General features: G+C 38.5%; 1 protein-coding gene across 1 annotated transcript in view; it reads left to right on the top strand.

Moving 5' to 3' along the window:
• LOC309569128 (cubilin-like) overlaps positions 1–21,214 on the top strand; it is a gene marked incomplete at both ends in the record, with an annotated part of 322,027 nt that overhangs the window by 167,001 nt on the left and 133,812 nt on the right. The window contains 6 exons of the mRNA XM_082274890.1: positions 17,734–17,799; positions 18,569–18,703; positions 18,790–18,907; positions 19,579–19,754; positions 19,835–19,916; positions 20,015–20,142. Coding sequence (XP_082131016.1) covers positions 17,734–17,799; positions 18,569–18,703; positions 18,790–18,907; positions 19,579–19,754; positions 19,835–19,916; positions 20,015–20,142 — 705 coding nt within the window. The remainder of the gene's footprint in view (positions 1–17,733; positions 17,800–18,568; positions 18,704–18,789; positions 18,908–19,578; positions 19,755–19,834; positions 19,917–20,014; positions 20,143–21,214) is intronic.

Here is a 21,214-nt window from a genome sequence, read left to right as displayed (position 1 = left end):
GATATACCACAAAGAAGATGAATTTATGCAGTATCTAATCCAACTTAAGCCATAGAGGTAAATGTTATCACTCCAAATATTGACCAACATACATACTGAATAACCTATAAACAACTTTATAGTGTGCAGGCCTGACTGACAGGTAATTCTGATCGTATATACTAAGAGACTTCATGGATTACCTCAAAGTTTTCAAACATAGGTTAGAGGACATCAAACCGTTGTGTCAATATCCCCTTGTTGGCTCTGCATCTATGATTCTTTAGTGTCCTTCTCTGAACACTTCTTTACCATTAAGATAAATCAGCATACCTGAGCTATATGTAGCTTGGAAGCCGACCCCAGAAATAGCCCCATCACTGACGAACTGGACCAGCATGTGGCTTGTGGAAGCGATGAGTGGAGGGATGGCTTGACTGCCGCAAATTTTATCCAACAACACAGGAGAGTTCTTGGTGGGACCATCATAGATCCTCATGTAGTCCGACCCGCAGTTAGGAGTGGACTGGATATTAAAGCTACTGAAATTTAGTGAAGCCTAAAAAGTGACACAAAGAAAATACAGTAAATCATCTACAGTAAAACATAAGCATCACATATATGTAACTGTAAACTGGCAATATGATGCAATCAATGACTATATTATTATTTGAACAGTCCTTCAGAAAAAAAGAAACCATAGAAACATGTAGGATTCTAATTTATGTTAAACGATCTCACAGCCAGCTCACTAGATTGCTTTAAAAAAGCCTGGATTCTTTCCTAGGTGTAAATAATATAACTGGTAACTAATATTTATGGGTAAAGTTTATCCAGGGAATATCCGATTGCCTCTCGGGGTATAAGGAAGGAATTTTTTCCCCTGCTGTAGCAAATCGGATCATGCTTTGCAGGGGTTGTTTGCCTTCCTCTGGATCAACTGTGGGTATAGGATAGTGTATATGTGATTATATGGTTGTGTTTTTTTTTACTGTTATTTGTTTTTTATTGGTTAAGCCAGATGGACTTGTGTCTTTTTTAAACCTGGCTAACTATGTAACTATGTAACTCTGTAGCTATAGACATTTCTAGCTAAGATATCTCTCAAAAACATGTGGGTATTTTCCATTGATTTTCCTTGTAGTTTCTTTAGTAAGAAAAATAAGCTTAAACAAGACACATTTGGAGGAAGAAATGTTTAACGGAAGTCTTTAGTTTAATGCTATATTGAAGAAATTCAAAGAAACCTGTATCTGTGGATTTTGCAATCCCGTTACAATTGGTAACATACTTGTAAGAACCAGAGCTGTAAATTAAGCCAAGACCAATTTTGTTCCTGCTAAAATCCCCATTCCTACTATCCCCTCAGTACCGGATGTGGGGTAAAAGAAATCTGGTGCATTACAGTTGCCAAAATAGGATCCCAGCCATGAAGGAGTCATGATGATCTGAAGACTATAAAGTGGGCTATAATGAAGTTACGTATTATTCCAAAATATGGAGCAATTGGGGGTCGAATGAGAGTATGAGGTTCAGAGGCATTTACATCTTAAAAGACCTACTCTATACCTCTGTCTCAGCCATAAATTCAAACCACCGCTATGGCTCCTCTTCAATGTACAAATGTGTGCTGTTCAGGTAGGGAGTACTTGGGAGTATTTGGACCTATTGCTTGGCTCTATACTAGTCAAGTCTCTTTTTATTTTATAAATGTAAAATTCAGGGGGTCTACAAAACAATCTTCAGATGGAGGTTCATTTTCACAGCTAGGTTTTGCATGTCTACATTTCCGTTTTCTCACCTGCCCTGATGGAACCCTGATCAACCAAACGCAGTCAGCATTATCAGGATAAGCAGAGGGATAGTTGGCAGAAGTGAAAATTCCTGTCTTATTATTAAGCACAGTAGCACAGACACCTAAGGAGTAAGAAACAGACATATAAATTGTATTTAGTTACTGGAGGAATAGACTGATAATAATATTAATAATGAATTGGTGGAAAACAGGGGAGAGGGTATTAACCTTCTATTAGATTAAAACTGGTAGAATTTTGAACTTAAAACCAAACAAACCTTGAGTTTAACCCCTTTATGATAAAAATAAAAGATCCTTAATTCATCAATGCAGTGTTACAACTTTAGCATGTGTTAGTAAAACGGCACGTATCTTTGCAACTACTTTGTATATCCAAGGGAATTATGCCTTGCTTGTTCAGGCCAAATTGAGTCTTCACTGCATGGTAAAAAGGACATTTCCTGATTTTTTACTTTTATTTTTTTTCAAAGAAAATTGGGCAAAAAGTGAAAATGTAGCTTTTTTTTTTTTTTGTCAAAATGTTTTATTTATTTTTTTTAAACTGTACAAATTCCTTTAAAATGCAATTATAAAACAAATATCATCCACACCTGGATTGTACAGAAACTTACTGCATTGGTAAAGTCGGTTAATTTTAGTGACATCCAAGACGCTCAGTCCGATTTTCTGGCCAATAGGCACACTGGGGTCCGGCTTGGGGACAATTGTGCGTTGGTTTGAAGTGTTGCTGAACGCATAGCTGGAAAATGTTGAAAGGAGATAAAGTTGACATCTTACTATTAAAATATTTTATAATTTATCAGTAATTCACCAGCTAACAGAAAAGTCATAACTTACGCATCATAATGCATCACTGAACCGTAGTCATATGGACTGCCCAGGTTATTAGTGTCCGCTTTAGCAAAATTACCCCAGTATCCTGTAACAAGACAAAAGCAGTGGTAATGTCTCTTTTTTGAAAACATGGCTAAATTCTCTTTGTGTAAATGTCCGCAGTACCTTTAGAGATATACTGGAAATTGATATCAACATAATTGTCACGATCACTTCTTACATGCTCATGGTAGAAGCCCAGCGCATGTTCTAGTTCATGTTGTATAATCCCCCTGAAGATGCAGCCACCACCCAATGAAACTGTCTGGCTTCCACCAATTCTTCCAACATATGAGTAGCAGCTAGAAATAGTAAATAGTTCAAAAGAGTTACGCTTTAATACCATTTAGGAGCCAAAGACAATAATTTTAATAGAAACAATGACTGAATCCGAGCTACAGATAGTAAACAATATCTCTTTGTGGTAAGTCCTTGATCTTTCTAACTCATATCAGCAGGTGTATCCCTATGCATGTGCCCAATTCTAGTAAGAGGTAAGGTGTTTGGGAACTATATAACGCTGTACTGGCTCCAAGTATTGAGTAATCCACTGCTCAATTTTCAACAGACATATTTGGTTTTATTTTAATTGTAAATATGGATTTTTTTCAGTGGAATCCTTTGAGTCTGTTGACACTCAGCCCAGATCCCTCTCATTTACTACCATTCTTCTATGATCTACTCAATGTAGGCAGTGCAGGGAATACAATCCTATGTCTCTGTGCTGTTTCTGCTAGGTACAAAGAAAAAGGAGACAACCAAGAAACACCTTATTGTTGGCTTGTGACTTTCCCATATATTTACAAATGTACAGAGGAGTCCAAAAGTGCTTTTTGGAGTAAATAAAAAAAGAGAAGCCATCATGCACAGGTAGGTGCAGTAACGTCTAAGGTGTTTATGTTTTTTATGCTCCCTACTGTTTTACTTTATGTAGAGAACTATGATGGACAATAGACAACCTTACCCATCATCAGGTGTGATGTTGAGATAATCGTCTTCTGTTGTAAGAGGCACAAATCTCACACAAGTCAATGCCTCAAACTCTGCCATGGCGAGCACAATCTTATTCAGGTCACTGGGACCTGGGAACAAAGATAGAAGGTTGGGTTTCTACAAATAACAAAAAGCAATGAATACTTTAATACAAGAGAAAATAGAGGGAACTCACTGTACTTGGAATCTATGATGTAGGGGACAGGAACAGTACCATTATCACTTTTGGGCCAAAGGCAAGATGGACAGTTCATAGCGCTGCGGTCATTTTGTATCAGCATATCGCCTCCATACATGGGTGTTTTGCTATCTGAAGATACAGAAAATGGTTATAGTTAATACACTAAAATGCATTTGATTTAAGTTGCCCATACACTGTGAACTGGCTGAGGTTTGCTATGTGGGTGGCTCTATCAGTCCCCTCTCACCTGACATCCTTTGATTAATAAAATGGAAGAAACCAAACAGAAAATTTTGGAACTAACAGCAGCTGAGTCTAATCTAATCAGATGCAGTACAATACAGTGTTGGTGTATACAACAGAACACAATAGGCAACGTGGGGATCTGTGCATCTGGAGGAACCTGATAGATATTTCCATGTAGTCCAAAGTCCCAGCTTAAAGGGCCATACACACTATAAGATTTTCTGAAGACTTTTTCCTTCAGACTTACCAAAACCATATAATATGAGGTCAAACCTAAACACTTTCAATTTGTATGCAATCAGGCAGGCCCTTGCACTACATAGAAAAGGTAAATCTGAACGAAAAAGTCTTCAGAAAATCTTATAGTGTGTATCCAGCTTTACTCAGTTCCATGACACAGCACAGATTTGCAGGGGAGGAGACCTGATTTTGCTCTGCTGCAGTTAAGTAACACTTACAGGTCTGATGAGCTCATGTCTCTGTCACTCTGCTCTCTCCTCCTCTTACAATGCAGCATTCACTACAGCACAGCTAACATACTCCCTGTCCTACTTCTCCCACCCCTAGTCTGAGCTCTACTGTATAAGAACTGCAGAAGGCTGATTCTATGTCCAATCGGGGTACTTTCAAAGCTTGTAGTGAAAAAGAGTATAATTAAGATGTAGTAAGTGTGAGTCATCAGGCAATCACACCACCTTGAGCAGTGAGTTCTTGTCTTTTCAATTGTCTATTGCCTTGCCTTGATTTAGCACCCCCATAATGCAGTAAATTATCCTGTGATTTAGAATAATTACCTTTATTAGCTTTCAAAATCTTGCTGAAGATCCCTTGAGGTACTTCTGAGCCTTCATTCTTTGGAGCTATGCATACAAAATACACATTAGGCACATCTAGTGAAATAATTGCAAACAAAAAATTAACGGGACTTAATTATTTGTAAATATTGAACCCATTTTAAAAATTGGATTATATAATAATAAAAAAAGGGTAGCTCTACAAAGCTATTCCAGATCTGTGGAACTTGTGGTTGGATAATTCTTTAATCGTGTTGTGTTTGCCTGAGTCACTATGACTATCATTAACACCATCACCTAAGTAAAGGGGGGGGGGGTGACTTTAAAACATACCCTGTTGCCAGGGTCTAAAAAACATATCATTAAATATAAAAACCTCCCTTGTGTAAACAGCGGAAAGCTTGAAACAGCTGCTTGTATGTGATATCAGCAGCCCCGGCAGACTCAGAGCTTTCACTCAAGTGATATTTTATGGTATTTCTCTTCACTCCTCCCCCAGCAGCTACATGAAAGGTTAAATGGGTAGGTAAGGGGGAGGGATGGAGACACTGGGCCAGCACAGACAGTAATTGGACACTCCCAGTAGAGGGGAGGGCTAAGAGAAGCAATGAGGGAGGGGGCTGTGCTAGGGAAGGTATTCTCAGAGTAGCCAAAATGTCTTTGCAAGTTCAAAGCCACATTGCAGGTGAATAATAAATAATTTATGGAAAGGAAAATACTGCAAGGAAGCATTTCAAATAATTGCTTTTTCTAAGGATTTATCTGCAATGTTTAATTTTGGGGAAAGGGTCTCTTTAAGGTAAGGAATATTTACCATAAGAGCTATAAAAATGTAGAGTAGTCTTCATAATGGGCTGGTCCAAGATGGGCATAGAAAAATAATTTTATAGATTCTCTGGTCAGGCTGATTAGGGCTAATGGAGCAGTATAAACAGTTATTGATTTAGGAATTTGGATTTAGTATTAGGAATGGTATAAAAAAAAAAAAGGCTAATAAATTGGGGATAAAACAGAATAAACAAAACAGCTGTTAGAGAGCCGAAAGAATGCAAAAATTATTCTTTAAATAAGAATGTTAAAAAGCTTACCATCTTTGTTCACTCCAAGTAGATGGTACTGAAAAGTAAATGTTTTATATAAATATCTTAATTTCAAATAAAATAAAATAATAAGAGATAAAAAGTCTTGGCCCCAACCCATCCCTATCTGAGAGTCCTCCTCAGCCCCATTGGAAATCTCTCAAAAGTGAGGTAAAATCCTTTCCTTACCACAACAGTCATCATTGGAAGAGTTTACCTTCCAATGATTGTTATAGTTATAGTTATAGTTGTGTTCTGTTCACAACTATACCATTTTGGATTTCCTCTCACTTTCTGTCCTAATGGCAATGGCCGGGGCAATTGTCAAATCTCCCTACAGTGGACCCAGAAAGTAATGAGAAGTTGACTGTTTAAAAATCTAACAGGGTTCCTAAACCCCCACCACTTTATCCAAAACTAAAGGTGAAACAATTTTGACTAGATTTACACTTTATTACTAAATAATATTGTCAGTAACTAATTGGATCTTATGCTTTCCTAAATATAGTTGTCACATTTCCCCTGTACTGTTCATGTCAGCTCATCATCTCACCTGTATTTGTGCAGATAGAGGTAGACTGGTCACCAGCCCCGTAACACAGCCCAAAAGCAGGAGGAAGACCTTTTCATTCATCTTTTTCGGAATTCTCCTTCACTGTAATGTGAAATATTTTCTCTCTGAAGCTTGGTGTGACACTCATCTTCTGCATCACCTTTTATACCGGTACCAGAGAAGATCTAACCAATCGTGAGACAGGACAGCAAATTCTAAGAATGACCTCAGTGGACGTGTATGGGAATTAGAAATGTATAATTATTTCATGTGTGACACTATGGTCATTATTATCTTATTATTATCTTGATGTCCCGCTGTCCAACTTCTAATTGATTGTCAGGGTCTCCTGACAATTGTCTATAATGACATAGATAGTCAGGTTGAAAAAAGACACAAGTTCATCTGGCTCAACCAATGTCTAATGACATAGAAAAGTTCTTGTGTATATCATCATCAACTGATTTTTTCAGTTAAAATCTAAATAAATTGGGACTGGCAATTGTAATTTATTATTTATTTTTTTATTCATGGTTATACCCATTTTATGAGATAATTCATCACTACAGTGCCATGAGCAATGATGTTTTGCAAAATGCAAAAACCCATAGTAGGCTAACAGAGATAATCCCTCTTTTAATCTGAAATGTTATCCTATTAAATTTAAATTTGATTGCTTAGTTTGGGTAGACCTGGTCTTCCCCCTAGTGCTGCCAGGCATAAGCGCTAACAACTTTGCCACTGTGCCGTCCTGGAGGTGTAGCTGCTTGATAAACACTGAATAATATCTATAACTATTGGCTATGCTGCTGCCTTCTTGGGGAACCAGAAACTGCAAAAAAACAAAAGGTAAAGAAGAGAGCCAAAGAGCCTCATAGTGTAGTGATATTTAATTCTGTAAAACAATCCTAAAACCAATAAATTTTGCAGTCACAATTCAAGAAGGAGAATGGGCGTATATTGTAACCAAGTGGAGAAAGTAATAGAACCATTGGTCATGAGCAGCTGATGCCTGTTGCCGCTAATGAACCAGCAACCACCACTGCGGAGGAGGCGCTGATAGTACTGGCTGGAAAATGTGCCTCTACACATGATCACCCTTTGATTTATGATGACATATTTTCTTGTTTGATTATGAGTTTTCTGTTCTAGTTGTTCTAGATGTGCTGATATTATATCAATAATGATAGTCAACATTTCATTTTACTTGTGTCTATATACTTTGTAGTATAATTCTATATCTAGCTATATTTTATTTAATTTATGTATTAGATTTTTTTTTTATTATGATTATCCACATTATGGATATGGTTCTATCTTTGAACTGCTATTGAAACAGACCAGCCAACCATGCTGTATGTGCAACAACTTTATGTATCTCAGAAATTGCTTATACAAAAGGGATTTTTTTTTAAATGTATTTATTCACATATATATTTTGATTTGCTAGTTACATCTGGAATAGGTCAGCCCATCTTGTTCCTATATGTATTCACATATGTATTCCCTTATATGTATTACATATATTTATATATATTTATTTTTTACATGATTTAAAGTGCATCCAGAAAGTATTCACAGCACTTTTTCCACATTTTATTATGTTACAGCCTTATTCCAAAATGGATTTAATTCACTATTTTCCTCAAAATTCTACAAACAATATCCCACAATGACAATGTGAAATACATTTGTTTGAAATCTTTGAATATTTATTAAAAATAAAAATATCCCAGGTACATAAGTTTCATAGTTAGGGAGGTTGAAAAAAGACAACAGTCCATCCAGTCATACCTATGATGAGTGTGTGTGTGTTTGCTGTGCATTGTATACCCCTGTATGATGTGGTCAGTAAGGTGCCCATCTAATAGTTTTTTAAAATATCGATGCTCCCTGCTGATACCACTGCTTGTGGAAGATAATTCCACATCCTTACTGCTCTGACAGTAAAAAAACCTTTACACAGTTTAAGGTTAAACTTCTCTTCTAATTTTAGTGAGTGGCCATGTGTCTTATTGAATTCCCTTTCGCTGAAAAGTTTGGTCCCTCTGGTAGGGTCATTAGTACGGTATTTGTACATTGATATCATATCCCCTCTCAAGCGTCTCCTCCAGAGAGAATAAGTTCAATGCTTGGAGTCTTTCCTCATAGCTGATGTCCTCCATTTCCCTAATTATCTTTGTTGCCCTTCTCTGGACTGACTCCAGTTCCAGCACATCATTTCTGAGGACCGGTGCCCAGAACTGGACGGCATACTCGGGATGCAGCCAGACAAGGATCTTGTAGAGTGGGAGAATTATCGTTTTATCTTTGGAGTGAATCCCCTTTTTTATACATCCCAGTATTCTATTGGCTTTGCTTGCAGTAGCTTGGCATGGCCTGCCACTGCTAAGCTTGTTGTCTACTAGGTCCCCCGGGTCCTTTTCCATCTTAAAATTCACCAAAAGGTTCTGGATATTCACAGTCTTTGCTCAATACTTTGTTGAAGCAACTCTGGCACCAATTGCAGCCTCAAGTCATTTTGGGTATGATGCTACACACTCACAGAGTTGTCCTGTAGCCACTTCTTCATTTTCTTGGCTGTGTGCTTAGGGCGGTTGTCCTTTTTGAAGATGAACAGCTCCACAGGGCCTCTCCAGACAGAGCTCTCTGGTTACTTCCGAGATCAACCAAGTTGACTGATCCAATTCGGCTTCTTTCGCCTCAGCTCCAGGTTCTTCCCACTGTCTCCGAGTACCGTCGGGATCTCTTCGGCTTTCGGCTTCCTCCATCCCTCCATCTCCAGGAGTGTCACCGAGATCTCCTGTGAACACCGAGCTGCTCACCTGGCAAGTCTGCCATGCTCCCTGCTTCGATGCCGGACCGGACTCACTCTGCCGTGACACTGCACCTCACTGCACCTCACTGCCTGTATTAAGGTTGGTGTATCTGGGGAGGAGTGGGGGGGTATCACCAGGCTACATTACACGGATGGCAGCTCAGAGCTCCTTCTCCTACTAAGGCCCTTCTAACCCGATTGCTCATTTTGGACAGGCAACCATCTTGGAAGAGTCCTGTTTGTTCTAAACTTATTTAATTTCATAAAAATGGAGGCCTCAGTGCTCTTAGGGACCTTCAGTGCAGCAAAAACCCAGATCTGTGCCTTGCAATAATCCTGTCTCTGAGCTCTCCAGACAGTTCCATTGACCTCATGGCTTTTGCTCTGATATAGTATGCATTTTCAGCTGTGAGGCCTTGTATTGAGAGGTGTGTGCCTTTTCAAATCATATCCAATCAATTTACATATTTTACCACAGGTGGACTGCCATCTATTTAGGGTCCCCGCTTTTCTATATTGATTCAAGAGAGGGGTGATGGATATGGTGGTCTGGCTACCCTGTTATGGGGCAAAACTAGTAAAGTTGAAATGAGGAGGGGGAATGTTGGTGAATCCTTCTGTTCGTGGTGCTCAATTTGGAAGGTGTAAGCTGTGTTGTGGAGGTCCATGTGCAGAACTTCTTTTAGGCAAATACATAATAGGAGAAGGGCTCCCCCTTTTTTTCAGGGACCTGCATTATGGGCATTTCGTGAGCGGTGTCTCCCATCCTTTTTTTTTAATGTCGATTATGGTTTATGAAGGTAGGTGTTGAACCTATCTTACAATGTTGTTTGGATACGAGGAGGTGATTTTTGGAACTCGTGAATTTTACAATGATTGGGGGTTCCTGTATTCCTGTATTTTGATGTGTGTCCACAAGATGGTGCTCTGTTACATTAGCTGGATGGTATCCTCATATTTTTTAGTGGAAGCCTGTTCCCCTTCCCTTTGCCTGGTTTTTCCTGCAGTGACTGCCATTAACAGGGCTTGTGGTGGGATGTGGCGGTATCTTGCATTCCGCCCCCTGGATCCCCTTACCCCTCCTATCCTTATTGGATATGGAGGAGACGGGTTGAAGACGAGCGGTTACCGTACGTCCCGCCATTACTGCGCATGCGCACCATTCATGCATGTGCGGTAGCATCTTCCGTTTGACGTTCTCTGTCGCACTTACATGGACATCATCATTTGGAGGGAGGCGTAAAATGGCAGCTTTTGGTGCCAAGTTCCCCTTTTTAAAGGGCGTTTGTGATTAAGGGCACTGACATTACTGAGCTAGAGGTGGACTTGGTGTTGTGTAACACTGAAGTATTACAAGGTAACGAATGACCCGATTTCATGGATGCAACTAGAAGTTTATGTGGTCTGTAATATGTTTTTGACATTTGGTGGGTTTTCTCTCTGTTTATGTGAATAGATATATATGGAATGGGCCCTCGCTGGGGCCAAGTACGGTAGACTCCTTGTACTGGGATTTTATCTGTAGAGGATAAGGAATGTTTCCTAATGTTCTATATGGGAACTCAGTGTTGGAATGTATTGATCCACAATGGATTTGTTCTCTATTTAGGAACTATTTTGGAACTTGGTAACCTAGACAACAATTCACAGCCCTTCCCTCCTTGTTTGGGTTGAACGCACAAATTGGGATTGCCCCCCGCTATATTTGATGTGGTTATATTTTGCTGTTTCCTCTCCTATCTGTACATGACTTCAGTATATTAGCAGATCATCAGCCTGAGACTAGTCAAATATCCCCTTTGAAATCGCAATCTAGTTTGTGTAAGTACATTTTTTGTTTGATGTATTTATAGCTAATGTTTTTTATGCGGATATAAATAAAGAGTATTTGATTTTTTTTTAAAGTTAGTATTAAATATAATTTCGTATTAGTATGTTTTTTCTTTCTTTCTTTTTATAGTCACCCTATTTTTGATCCCTCTTCTACTTAATACCCCTGAGGAAGCTATACAGGTGAAACGAGTTGGAACAGTTCTGCCTTCCATCATCTACATGGGTACCTTATATATACAGGGAGACTATGGAAGACGCTGAGCCTTTTTTACTGAGAGGGTGATTTGTTTTAATTGTATTTTTCTGTTTATCTATGTACTATGATGTATGGATTATACTTATTGAGATGGATTTAAATAATGAATTTGAAATTCCTTTTTTGATACTAATAAAGTATAATAATTTTATAGATCTATGAATTTTTCTATATGCTGAGTGGGGTAGCCAAGCACCGGAAAAGCCCCATTTCTCTTTTCTCTGTTTACCATATGCCATATTTGGGGTGTGGTGCTTGACACGATTGGCTAGGTCGATATAATATCATTTTTTTAATGTTTTTTCTTTTTCTCTATATGAAAAATAAATAAAGATTTTAGATCCGTCTATATATACAGTGCCTCCGGAAAGTATTCACAGCGCTTTACTGTTTCCACATTTTGTTATGTTACAGCCTTATTCCAAAATGGATTAAATTCATTATTTTCCTCAAAATTCTACAAACAATACTCCATAATGAAAACAGGAAAGACGTTTGTTCGAAATCTTTGCAAATTTATTAAAAATGAAAAAACAAAAAAAATCACATGTACATAGGTATTTACAGCCTTTGCCATGACACTCAAAATTGAGCTCAGGTGCATCCTGTTTCCACTGATTATCTTTGAGATGTTTCTAAAACTTGATTGGAGTCTACCTGTGGTAAATTCAGTTGATTGGACATGATTTGCAAAGGCACACACCTGTCTATATAAGGTCCTACAGTTAACAGTGCATGTCATAGCACAAACCAAGCCATGAAATGCAAGGGTTTGTCTGTAGACCTCAGAGACAGGATTGTATTGAGGCACAGATCTAGGGAAGGGTACAGAAGCATTTCTGCAGCATTGAAGGTCCTAATGAGCACAGTGGCCTCCAACATCTATAAACAGAAGAAGTTTGGAACCATCAGGACTCTTCCTAAAGCGGGCCTCCCGGCCAAACTGAGCGATCGGGGGAGAAGGGCCTTAGGCAGGGAGGTGACCAAGAACCCGATGATCACTCTGACAGAGCTCCAGCGAATCTCTGTGGAGAGAGGAGAATCTTCCAGAAGAACAACCATCTCTGCAGCATTCCACCAATCAGGCCTGTATAGTGAAGTGGCCAGACAGAAGCCACTCCTCAGTAAAAGGCACATGACATCCCACCTAGAGTTGGCCAAAAGACACCTAAAGGACTCTCAGGCCATGAGAAACAAAGTTCATCTGGTCTGATAAAACAAAGATCGAACTCTTTGGCCCGAATGGCAAGCATCATGTCGGGAGGAAACCAGGCACTGCTCAAAATAGGTGCTTGTAGCATCATATCCAAAAAGACTTGAGCCTGCAATTGGTGCCAAAGGTGCTTCAACAAAGTATTGAGCAAAGACTGTGAATACCTAGAACCTTTGGGTGAATCTAAGATGGAAAAGAACCTCAGGGTCCTAGTAGACAACAAGCCTAGCTGGGTCAATCACAGCGTATTAGGGGACAGAGCCTGCGTGCTGGAAGCTGTCTCTTCCTAGACACCGTTTATGCTGATTGCTATGCGCTTTGGAAGCACCACCTTTGTGAGTACCATTCCTTTTACTCAATAAAGCGGTTTACTGCAACCATACAGAGAGCACTAGATCTCTTCCTTTGTTCCCCTTTTATGTCTATCGGTGAGAATCCCTCTGGAGGTGATAGGCTATCCATAGCCTTTACTATCTGAAGGTATCTGTGTATATACAACGCTGTGATTGACCCAGCAGTGGGTCTAAAGTGGAGGTGAGAGACCAATTCACCTGGTGGTGGGATTGCACTAATCACGAAAGCACTAATTAAGTTTTGCACAAGATTCTTTTGGACACGTGGATTCACCTTTTATTTGATTGATTGTATGGACATTGGAACATGTATGGACACTGATTTTGAGTTTTATTACACTATGTGTGCACATGACTGGCGCAATAATACCATAATTCTCCCACTCTACAAGACTCTGGTCCGGGCCAAATCTCGAGTATGCCATCTATTTCTGGGCACCGGTCCTCAGGAAGGATGTGCTGGAACTGGAGAGAGTCCAGAGAAGGGCAACAAAAATAATTAGGGGAATGGAGGACATCAGCTATGAGGAAAGACTACAAGCATTGAACGTATTCCCTCTGGAGAAGAGACGCTTGAGAGGGGATATGATATCAATGTACAAATACCATACTGAAAACCCTAGCATAGGGACGAAACTTTTCAGCAAAAGGGAATTCTATAAGACATGTAAGGCCACTCACTAAAATTAGAAGAGAAGCGATTTAACCTTAAACTGCGTAAAGGGTTCTTTACTGTCAGAGCAGCAGGGTATGGAATTCTCTTTCACAAGCAGTGGTATCAGCAGGGAGCATCGATAGTTTTAAAAAACTATTAGATGGGCACCCTAAAGACCACAACTTACAGGGGTATACAATGTACGGTTAATAGCAAACAAACACACACTCATCATAGGCTGGACTGGTGTCTTTTTTCAACCTCCCTAACTAAGAAACTATGTAACTCATGTACCTGGGATTTTTTTTGTTTTTTATTTTTAATAAATTTGCAAAGATTTCAAACAAACGTATTTCACGTTGTCATTGTGAGGTATTTTTTTGTAGAATTTTGAGGAAAATATTGAATTAAATACATTTTGGAATAAGGCTGTAACATAACAAAATGTGAAAAAGTGAAGCGCTGTGAATACTTTCTGAATGCACTCTAAATCATGTAAAAAAAAATATATATAAATATATGTAATACATATAAGGGAATACATATGTGAATACATATAGGAACAAGATGGGCTGACCTATTCCAGATGTAACTTGCAAATCAAAATATATATGTGAATAAATACATTTAAAAATAAAAAACCCTTTTATATAAGCAATTGTTGAGATACATAAAGTTGTTGCACATACAGCATGGTTGGCTGGCCTGTTTCAATAGCAGTTCAAAGATAGAACCATATCCATAATGTGGATAATTATAATAAAAAAAAATCTAATACATAAATGAAATAAATTATAGCTATATATAGAATTATAATATATAGACACAAGTAAAATGAAATGTTGACTATTATTATTGATCCAATATCAGCACATCTAGAACAATTGGAACAATTGGAACAGAAAACTCATAATCAAACAAGAAAATATGTCATCATAAATCAAAGGGTGATCATGTGTAGAGGCACTTTTTCCAGCCAGTACTATCAGCTCCTTCTCCTGAGTGGTGGTTGCTGGTTCATTAACGGCAACAGGCATCGGTTGCTCATGACCAATAGTTCTATTACTTTCTCCATTTGGTTAACATATATGCCCATTCTCCTTCTTGACTTGTGACTGTAAAATTTATTGGTTTTAAGATTGCTTTACAGAATTAAAAATCACTACACTATGAGGATCTTTGGCTCTCCTCTTTACCTTTGCTTTTTTCCAGTTTCTGGTTCCCCAAGCAGCATTGCCAATAGTTATAGATATTATTCAGTGTTTATCAACCAGCTATACCTCCAGGACGGCACAGTGGCAAAGTGATTAGCGCTTATGCCTGGCAGAACTAGGGTGAAGACCAGGTCTACCCAAATCATTGCTCATGGCACTGTAGGTATGAATTATCTCATAAAATGGGTATAACCATGAATTGAAAAATAAATGTAAAATTACAATTGCCAGTCCCAATTTATTTAGATTTTAGCTGGAAAAATCAGTTGATGATGATATACACAAGAACTTTTCTATGTCATTATAGACAATTGTCAGAAGACCATGACAATCCATTCCAAGTTGGACAGCGGGACATCAAGATAATAATAAGATAATAATGACCATAGTGTCACACATGAAATAATTATACATTTCTAATTCCCATACACGTCCACTGAGGTCATTCTTAGAATTTGCTTTCCTGTCTCACGATTGGTTAGATCTTCTCTGGTACCTGTATAAAAGGTAATGCAGAAGATGAGTGTCACACCAAGCTTCAGAGAGAAGATATTTCCCATTATATTGAAGGAGAATTCAGAACAAGATGAATGAAAAGGTCTTCCTCCTGTTTCTGGTCTGTGTTACAGGGCTGGTGACCAGTCTTCCTCTATCTGCACCACTACAGGTGAGATGATGAGTTGACATGAACAGTACAGGGGAAAGGTGAAAACTATGGGAAAGCATAAGATCCAATAAGTTACTGACAATATTAGCTAGTAGTAAAGTGTAAATCTAGCCAAAATTGTTTCCCCTTTAGTTTTGGATAGTGGTTGGGGTTTAGGAATCCTGTTAGATTGTAGAACAGTCAACTTCTCATTACCTTCTGGGTCCACCGTAGGGAGATTTGACAATTGCCCCGGGCCATTACCTTTAGGACAGAAAGTGAGAGGAAATCCAAAATGTTAAAGTTGTGAACAGAACAGGAGATACGGTAAACTCTTCCAAAGATGACTGTTGTGGTATCATCTGTCTAAGAAAGGATTTTACCTCACTTTTAAGAGATTTCCATAGGGTTGAGGAGGACTCTTTCAGATAGACATGGTTTGGGGCCAAGACTTTTTATCTCTTATTATTTTATTTTATTTGAATTAAGATATTTATACAAAACATTTACTTTTCAGTACAATCTACTTGGAGTGAACAAAGATGGTAAGCTTTTTAACATTCTAATTTAAAGAATATTTTTTTGCATTCTTTCTGTTTTCTAGCAGCTGTTTTGATTATTCTGCTTTTCCCCCAATTTATTAGCCTTTATTTAATAACATTTCTAATACTAAATCCTAATTCCTAAATCAATAATTGTACAAAGTATTTACTGCTCCATTGTCCCCAATCAGTCTGGCCAGAGAATGTAAAAAAATATTTATCTTTGCCCATCTTGAACCAGCCCATGATGAATACTATTCTACATTTGTATAACTCTTATGGTACACATCCCTTACCTTAAAGAGACCCTTTCACCAAAAAAAAATGCAGATAAAACCAGAGAAAAATCTATTATTTTAAATGCTTGCTTGCAGTATTTTCCTTTCCATAAATTATTTATTATTCACCTGCAATGTGGCTTTGAACTTGCAAAGACATTTTGGCTACTCTGAGAATAACTTCCCTAGCACAGCCCCCTCCCTCATTGCTTCTCTTAGCCCTCCCCTCTACTGGGAGTGTCCAATTACTGTCTGTGCTGGCCCAGCATCTCCGTCCCTCCTCCTAACCTCCCCACATAACCTTTCAATGGAGCTGCTGGGGGAGGAGTGAAGAGAAATACCATAAAGTATCACTTGAGTGAAAGCTCTGAGTCTGTTGGGGCTGCTGATATCACATACAAGCAGCCGTTTCAAGGTTTCCGCTATTTACACAAGGGAGGTTTTTATTTTTATTGATATGTTTTTTAGACCCTGGCAACAGGGTATTTTTTAAACTCATCTCCCCTTACTTAGGTGATGGTGTTATTAATAATCATAGTGACTCAGGCAAACACTACAAGATTAAAGAGTTACCCAACCAGAAGTTTCACAGATCAGGGATAGTTTTGTAGAGCTACACTTTTTTATTATTAACCCTCCTCTTATGTTAGGGTCAGAACCGACCCCTTTTCAGGTTTTGAATGTCTATAAGTATCACATAAATTTGTTTATTGCATCAAGATTTTTTTAATTTGTCAGGAACCTCTATTTAAACAATGAAATAGAAAAATAATCCTTTTCACTAAATTATAAAATACTGTGGTGAAAATTAAGACGTTCATGGTGTTAGGGTCAATTCTGACCCAGTTATAATATAGGATTTTAGGACACTAATAAGTGCCAAAACTGAAATCATAAACACTCTCTCTGCTTAGTAACAGTGACAGCCAATCCCCTCTCAACCCTGTGAGCTGTAGTTAGGGAGGGGCCTATCTCTTTTCCTGCTTGTCTGCTTCTCTAAATAAAGTGAAGAAACATAGGACAAATACATTTCAGAGTTGCTGACTTTATTTTACCATTTTTTAAATTTGAAAATGAGAGGTATGCTATCAAAAGAAAGGGCTAAGGGGGTCACACCAAAAATATTAAAACCAATCTTTTCAAGGATAAAGAAGCCTAACAAGGTAACCAAGAGGTAAGAAACAAATTTGATGATAAATAATTATTCAGAGGGTATTTTATGGCTGATTTAAAACACGGGTCAAAACCGACCCTAAACATCATGGATAGTAATGGAATTCTAACATAAGAGGAGGGTTAAACAATCAAATTTTAAAAATGGGTTCAATATTTACACAAATTTAAGTCACGTTCACTTTTTTGTTTGCAATTATTTCAATAGATGTGCCTAATGTGTATTTTGTATGCATAGCTCCAAAGAATGAAGGCTCAGAAGTACCTCAAGGGATCTTCAGCAAGATTTTGAAAGCTAATAAAGGTAATTATTCTAAATCAAAGGGTTCTTTACTGTATTATGAGGGTGCTAAACCAAGGCAAGGGAATAGACAATAACCAATTGTAATAAATAAAGTTATGAGCTTTAGGATCCTTTAAATCATGCACTGATGGACTAGCCAATAGAGTGAGAGGAGAAATATGGTGCTCTTGTCTTAGGTTACAAGATATTTGTCATTGCTGGAGGATTTTTTTAAAATCAGTATTCCATTTCTAAAAAGACTGATTGGTTATTCCTATTCACTTCTACCATTGCAGTAAACTTGTGAGACAAAGAGGTTGATTAATTAAAGGCAAATAGACTGTTCACTTTAAAAAGGAAATTGCACTTTGCATGGGAATTTAGTAGAAAATCAGCATCAATATCTCTAGTAAAACTGTGTATTCCTTTTTGGCAAATTCTAGTTCTGAATCTTCAATTAAAGCTGAACTCCAGGCAGATAAAAATTAATGAATTAATGCAGCTCTGTATTCCTTACAACATCTTAATTGTACTCTTTTTCCACTACAAATGATGAAAGTACCTTAATTGGACAAAGAATCAGCCGTCTGCAGTCCCTTTACAGTAGAGCTCAGACTAGGGGTGGAAAAAGTAGCTCAAGGAGTATGTTAGCTGTGCTGTAGTGAAAGCTGCATGAGAGGGGACCAATAGAGCCATCCACATTGCAAACTTCAGCCAGTTCACAGTGTATGGGCAGCTTAAATCAAATGCATTTTAGTGTATTAAATATAACCATTTTCTGTATCTTCAGACAGCAAAACACCCATGTATGGAGGCGATATGCTGATACAAAATGACCGCAGCGCCATTAACTGTCCTTCTTGCCTTTGGCCTAAAAGTGATAATGGTACTGTTCCTGTCCCCTACATCATAGATTCCAACTACAGTGAGTTCCCTCTTTTTTCTTTTGTATTGAAGTATTCGTTACTATTTGTTATTTGTAGAAACCCAACCTTCTATCTTTGTTTCCAGGTCCCAGTGACCTGAATAAGATTGTGCTCGCCATGGCAGAATTTGAGGCATTGACTTGTGTGAGATTTGTGCCTCTTACAACAGAAGACGATTATCTCAACATCACACCTGATGATGGGTAAGGTTTTCTATTGTCCATCATAGTTCTCTATATAAAGGGAAACAGTAGGGAGCATAAAAAACATAAACACCTTAGACTTTACTGCACCTACCTGAGCATGACGGCTTCTCTTTTTTATTTCCACCAAACAAAAACTTTTGGACTCCTCTATACATTTGCAAATATATGGGAAAGTCACAAGCCAAGACAACAATAAGGTGCATTTGGTTGTCTCCTTTTTCTTTGTACCTAGCAGAAACAGCACAGAGACATAGTATTGTATTCCCAGCACTGCTTACATTGAGTAGATCATAGAAGAATGGTAGTGACTGAGAGGAATCTGGGCTGAGTGTCAACAGACTCAAAGGATTCCACTGAAAAAAAATCCATATTTACAATTAAAATAAAACCAAATTTGATTGTTGAAGATTGAGCAGTGGATTACTCAATCCTTGGAGCCATCACAACGTTATTTAGCTCCCAAACACCTTACCTCTTACTAGAATTGGGCACATGCATAGGGATACACCTGCTGATATAAATTAGAAAGATCAAGGGCTTAGCACAAAGAGATATTGTTTACTTTCTGTAGCTCGGATTCAGTCATTATTTCTATTAAAATTATTGTCTTTGGCTCCTAAATGGTATTAAAGCGTAACTCTTTTGAACTGTATATTTACTATTCCTAGCTGCTACTCATATGTTGGAAGAACTGGTGGAAGCCAGACAGTTTCATTGGGTGGTGGCTGCATCTTCAGGGGGATTATACAGCATGAACTAGAACATGCCCTGGGCTTCTACCATGAGCACACGAGAAGTGATCGTGACAATTATGTTGACATCAATTTCCAGTATATCTCTAAAGGTACTGCGGACATTTACACAAAGAGAATTCAGCCATGTTTTCAAAAAAGAGACATTACCACTGCTTTTGTCTTGTTACAGGATACTGGGGTAATTTTGCTAAAGCGGACACTAATAACCTGGGCAGTCCATATGACTACGGTTCAGTGATGCATTATGATGCGTAAGTTATGACTTTTGTGTTAGCTGGTGAATTACTAATAAATTATAAAATATTTGAATGGTAAGATGTCAACTTTATCTCCATTCAACATTTTCCAGCTATGCATTCTCCAACACTTTAAACCAACGCACAATTGTCCCCAAGCCGGACCCCAGTGTGCCTATTGGCCAGACAATCGGACTGAGCGTCTTGGATGTCACTAAAATTAACCGACTTTATCAATGCAGTAAGCTTCTGTACATTCCAGTTTTGGATGATATTTCTTTTTTTTACAATTGCATTTTAACCACTTAAGCCCCGGAGGATTTGGCTGCTAAAGGACCAGGGTTTTTTTTGCGATTTTTTACTGCGTGACTTTAACGGACAATTGCGCGGTCGTGCGACGCTGTACCTAAACGAATTTGACGTCCTTTTTTTCCCACAAACAGAGCTTTCTTTTGGTGGTATTTGATCACCTGTGCGATTTTTTGATCACGCGCTATAAACAAAAAAAGAGCGTAAATTTTGCAAAAATAACAATATTTTTCACATTTTTTTATATGAAATTCCCCAAAAAAAAAAGTAAAAATCAAAATTTTTTAACATTTTTCGGCCAATTTGTTTTATGCTACCTATGTTTGGTAAAAAAAAATCGCAAAAAGCGTATTTTGATTGGTTTGCGCAAAAGTTATTGCGTTTACTAACAAAGGGAAAGATTTTTGTCATTTTTGGTGTTTTTTTTTTTAACGCGTAATGGCGGCGATCTGCGATTTTTTTTTTCGGTACTGCGACATTGCGGCGGACAGATCGGACCCTTGACTGACATTTTTGACACTTTTGGGGGTACCAGTGACATTACTGCAGTAATCAGTGCTATACATATGCACTGTTACTGCAAAAATGACACTGGCAGGAAAGGGGTTAACTTTATTGGACAGGGAGGGGTTAAGTGTGTCCTAGGGGCGTGATTCTAACTGTGTAGGGACATTCCTATTGGTGTAAAAGCAAAGATCAACCGTTCTACATAGTAGAACGGACAGATCTTCACTTTTACACAGGGAGAACTGACAGGCAGCTTGTTTACACAAGCTGCTCTGTCTTTCTCCCTTCACAGGAGCGATCGCAGTGTGACTGGCGGACATCGAGTCCGCCGGTCACACGCACTGACTTGTCTGTGAACGAGCCGCGGCGGGCGCGCGCCTCGGCGGGCGCGCGCCCGCCCGCGATAGGCTCGCAAGTCAGTGACAGGCGAGTGACGTACCGATACGTCACTCTGCCTGGCCGGGGCTGACCGCCGCAGTATATAGTCGTGCGGCGGT

This window comes from Pelophylax lessonae, assembly GCF_965119305.1.
Source record: "Pelophylax lessonae genome assembly, chromosome: 13".
NCBI lineage: Eukaryota > Metazoa > Chordata > Amphibia > Anura > Ranidae > Pelophylax > Pelophylax lessonae.
The sequence above is the reverse complement of the archived record's forward strand: the minus strand, read 5'-3'. Positions and strand labels throughout refer to the sequence as shown.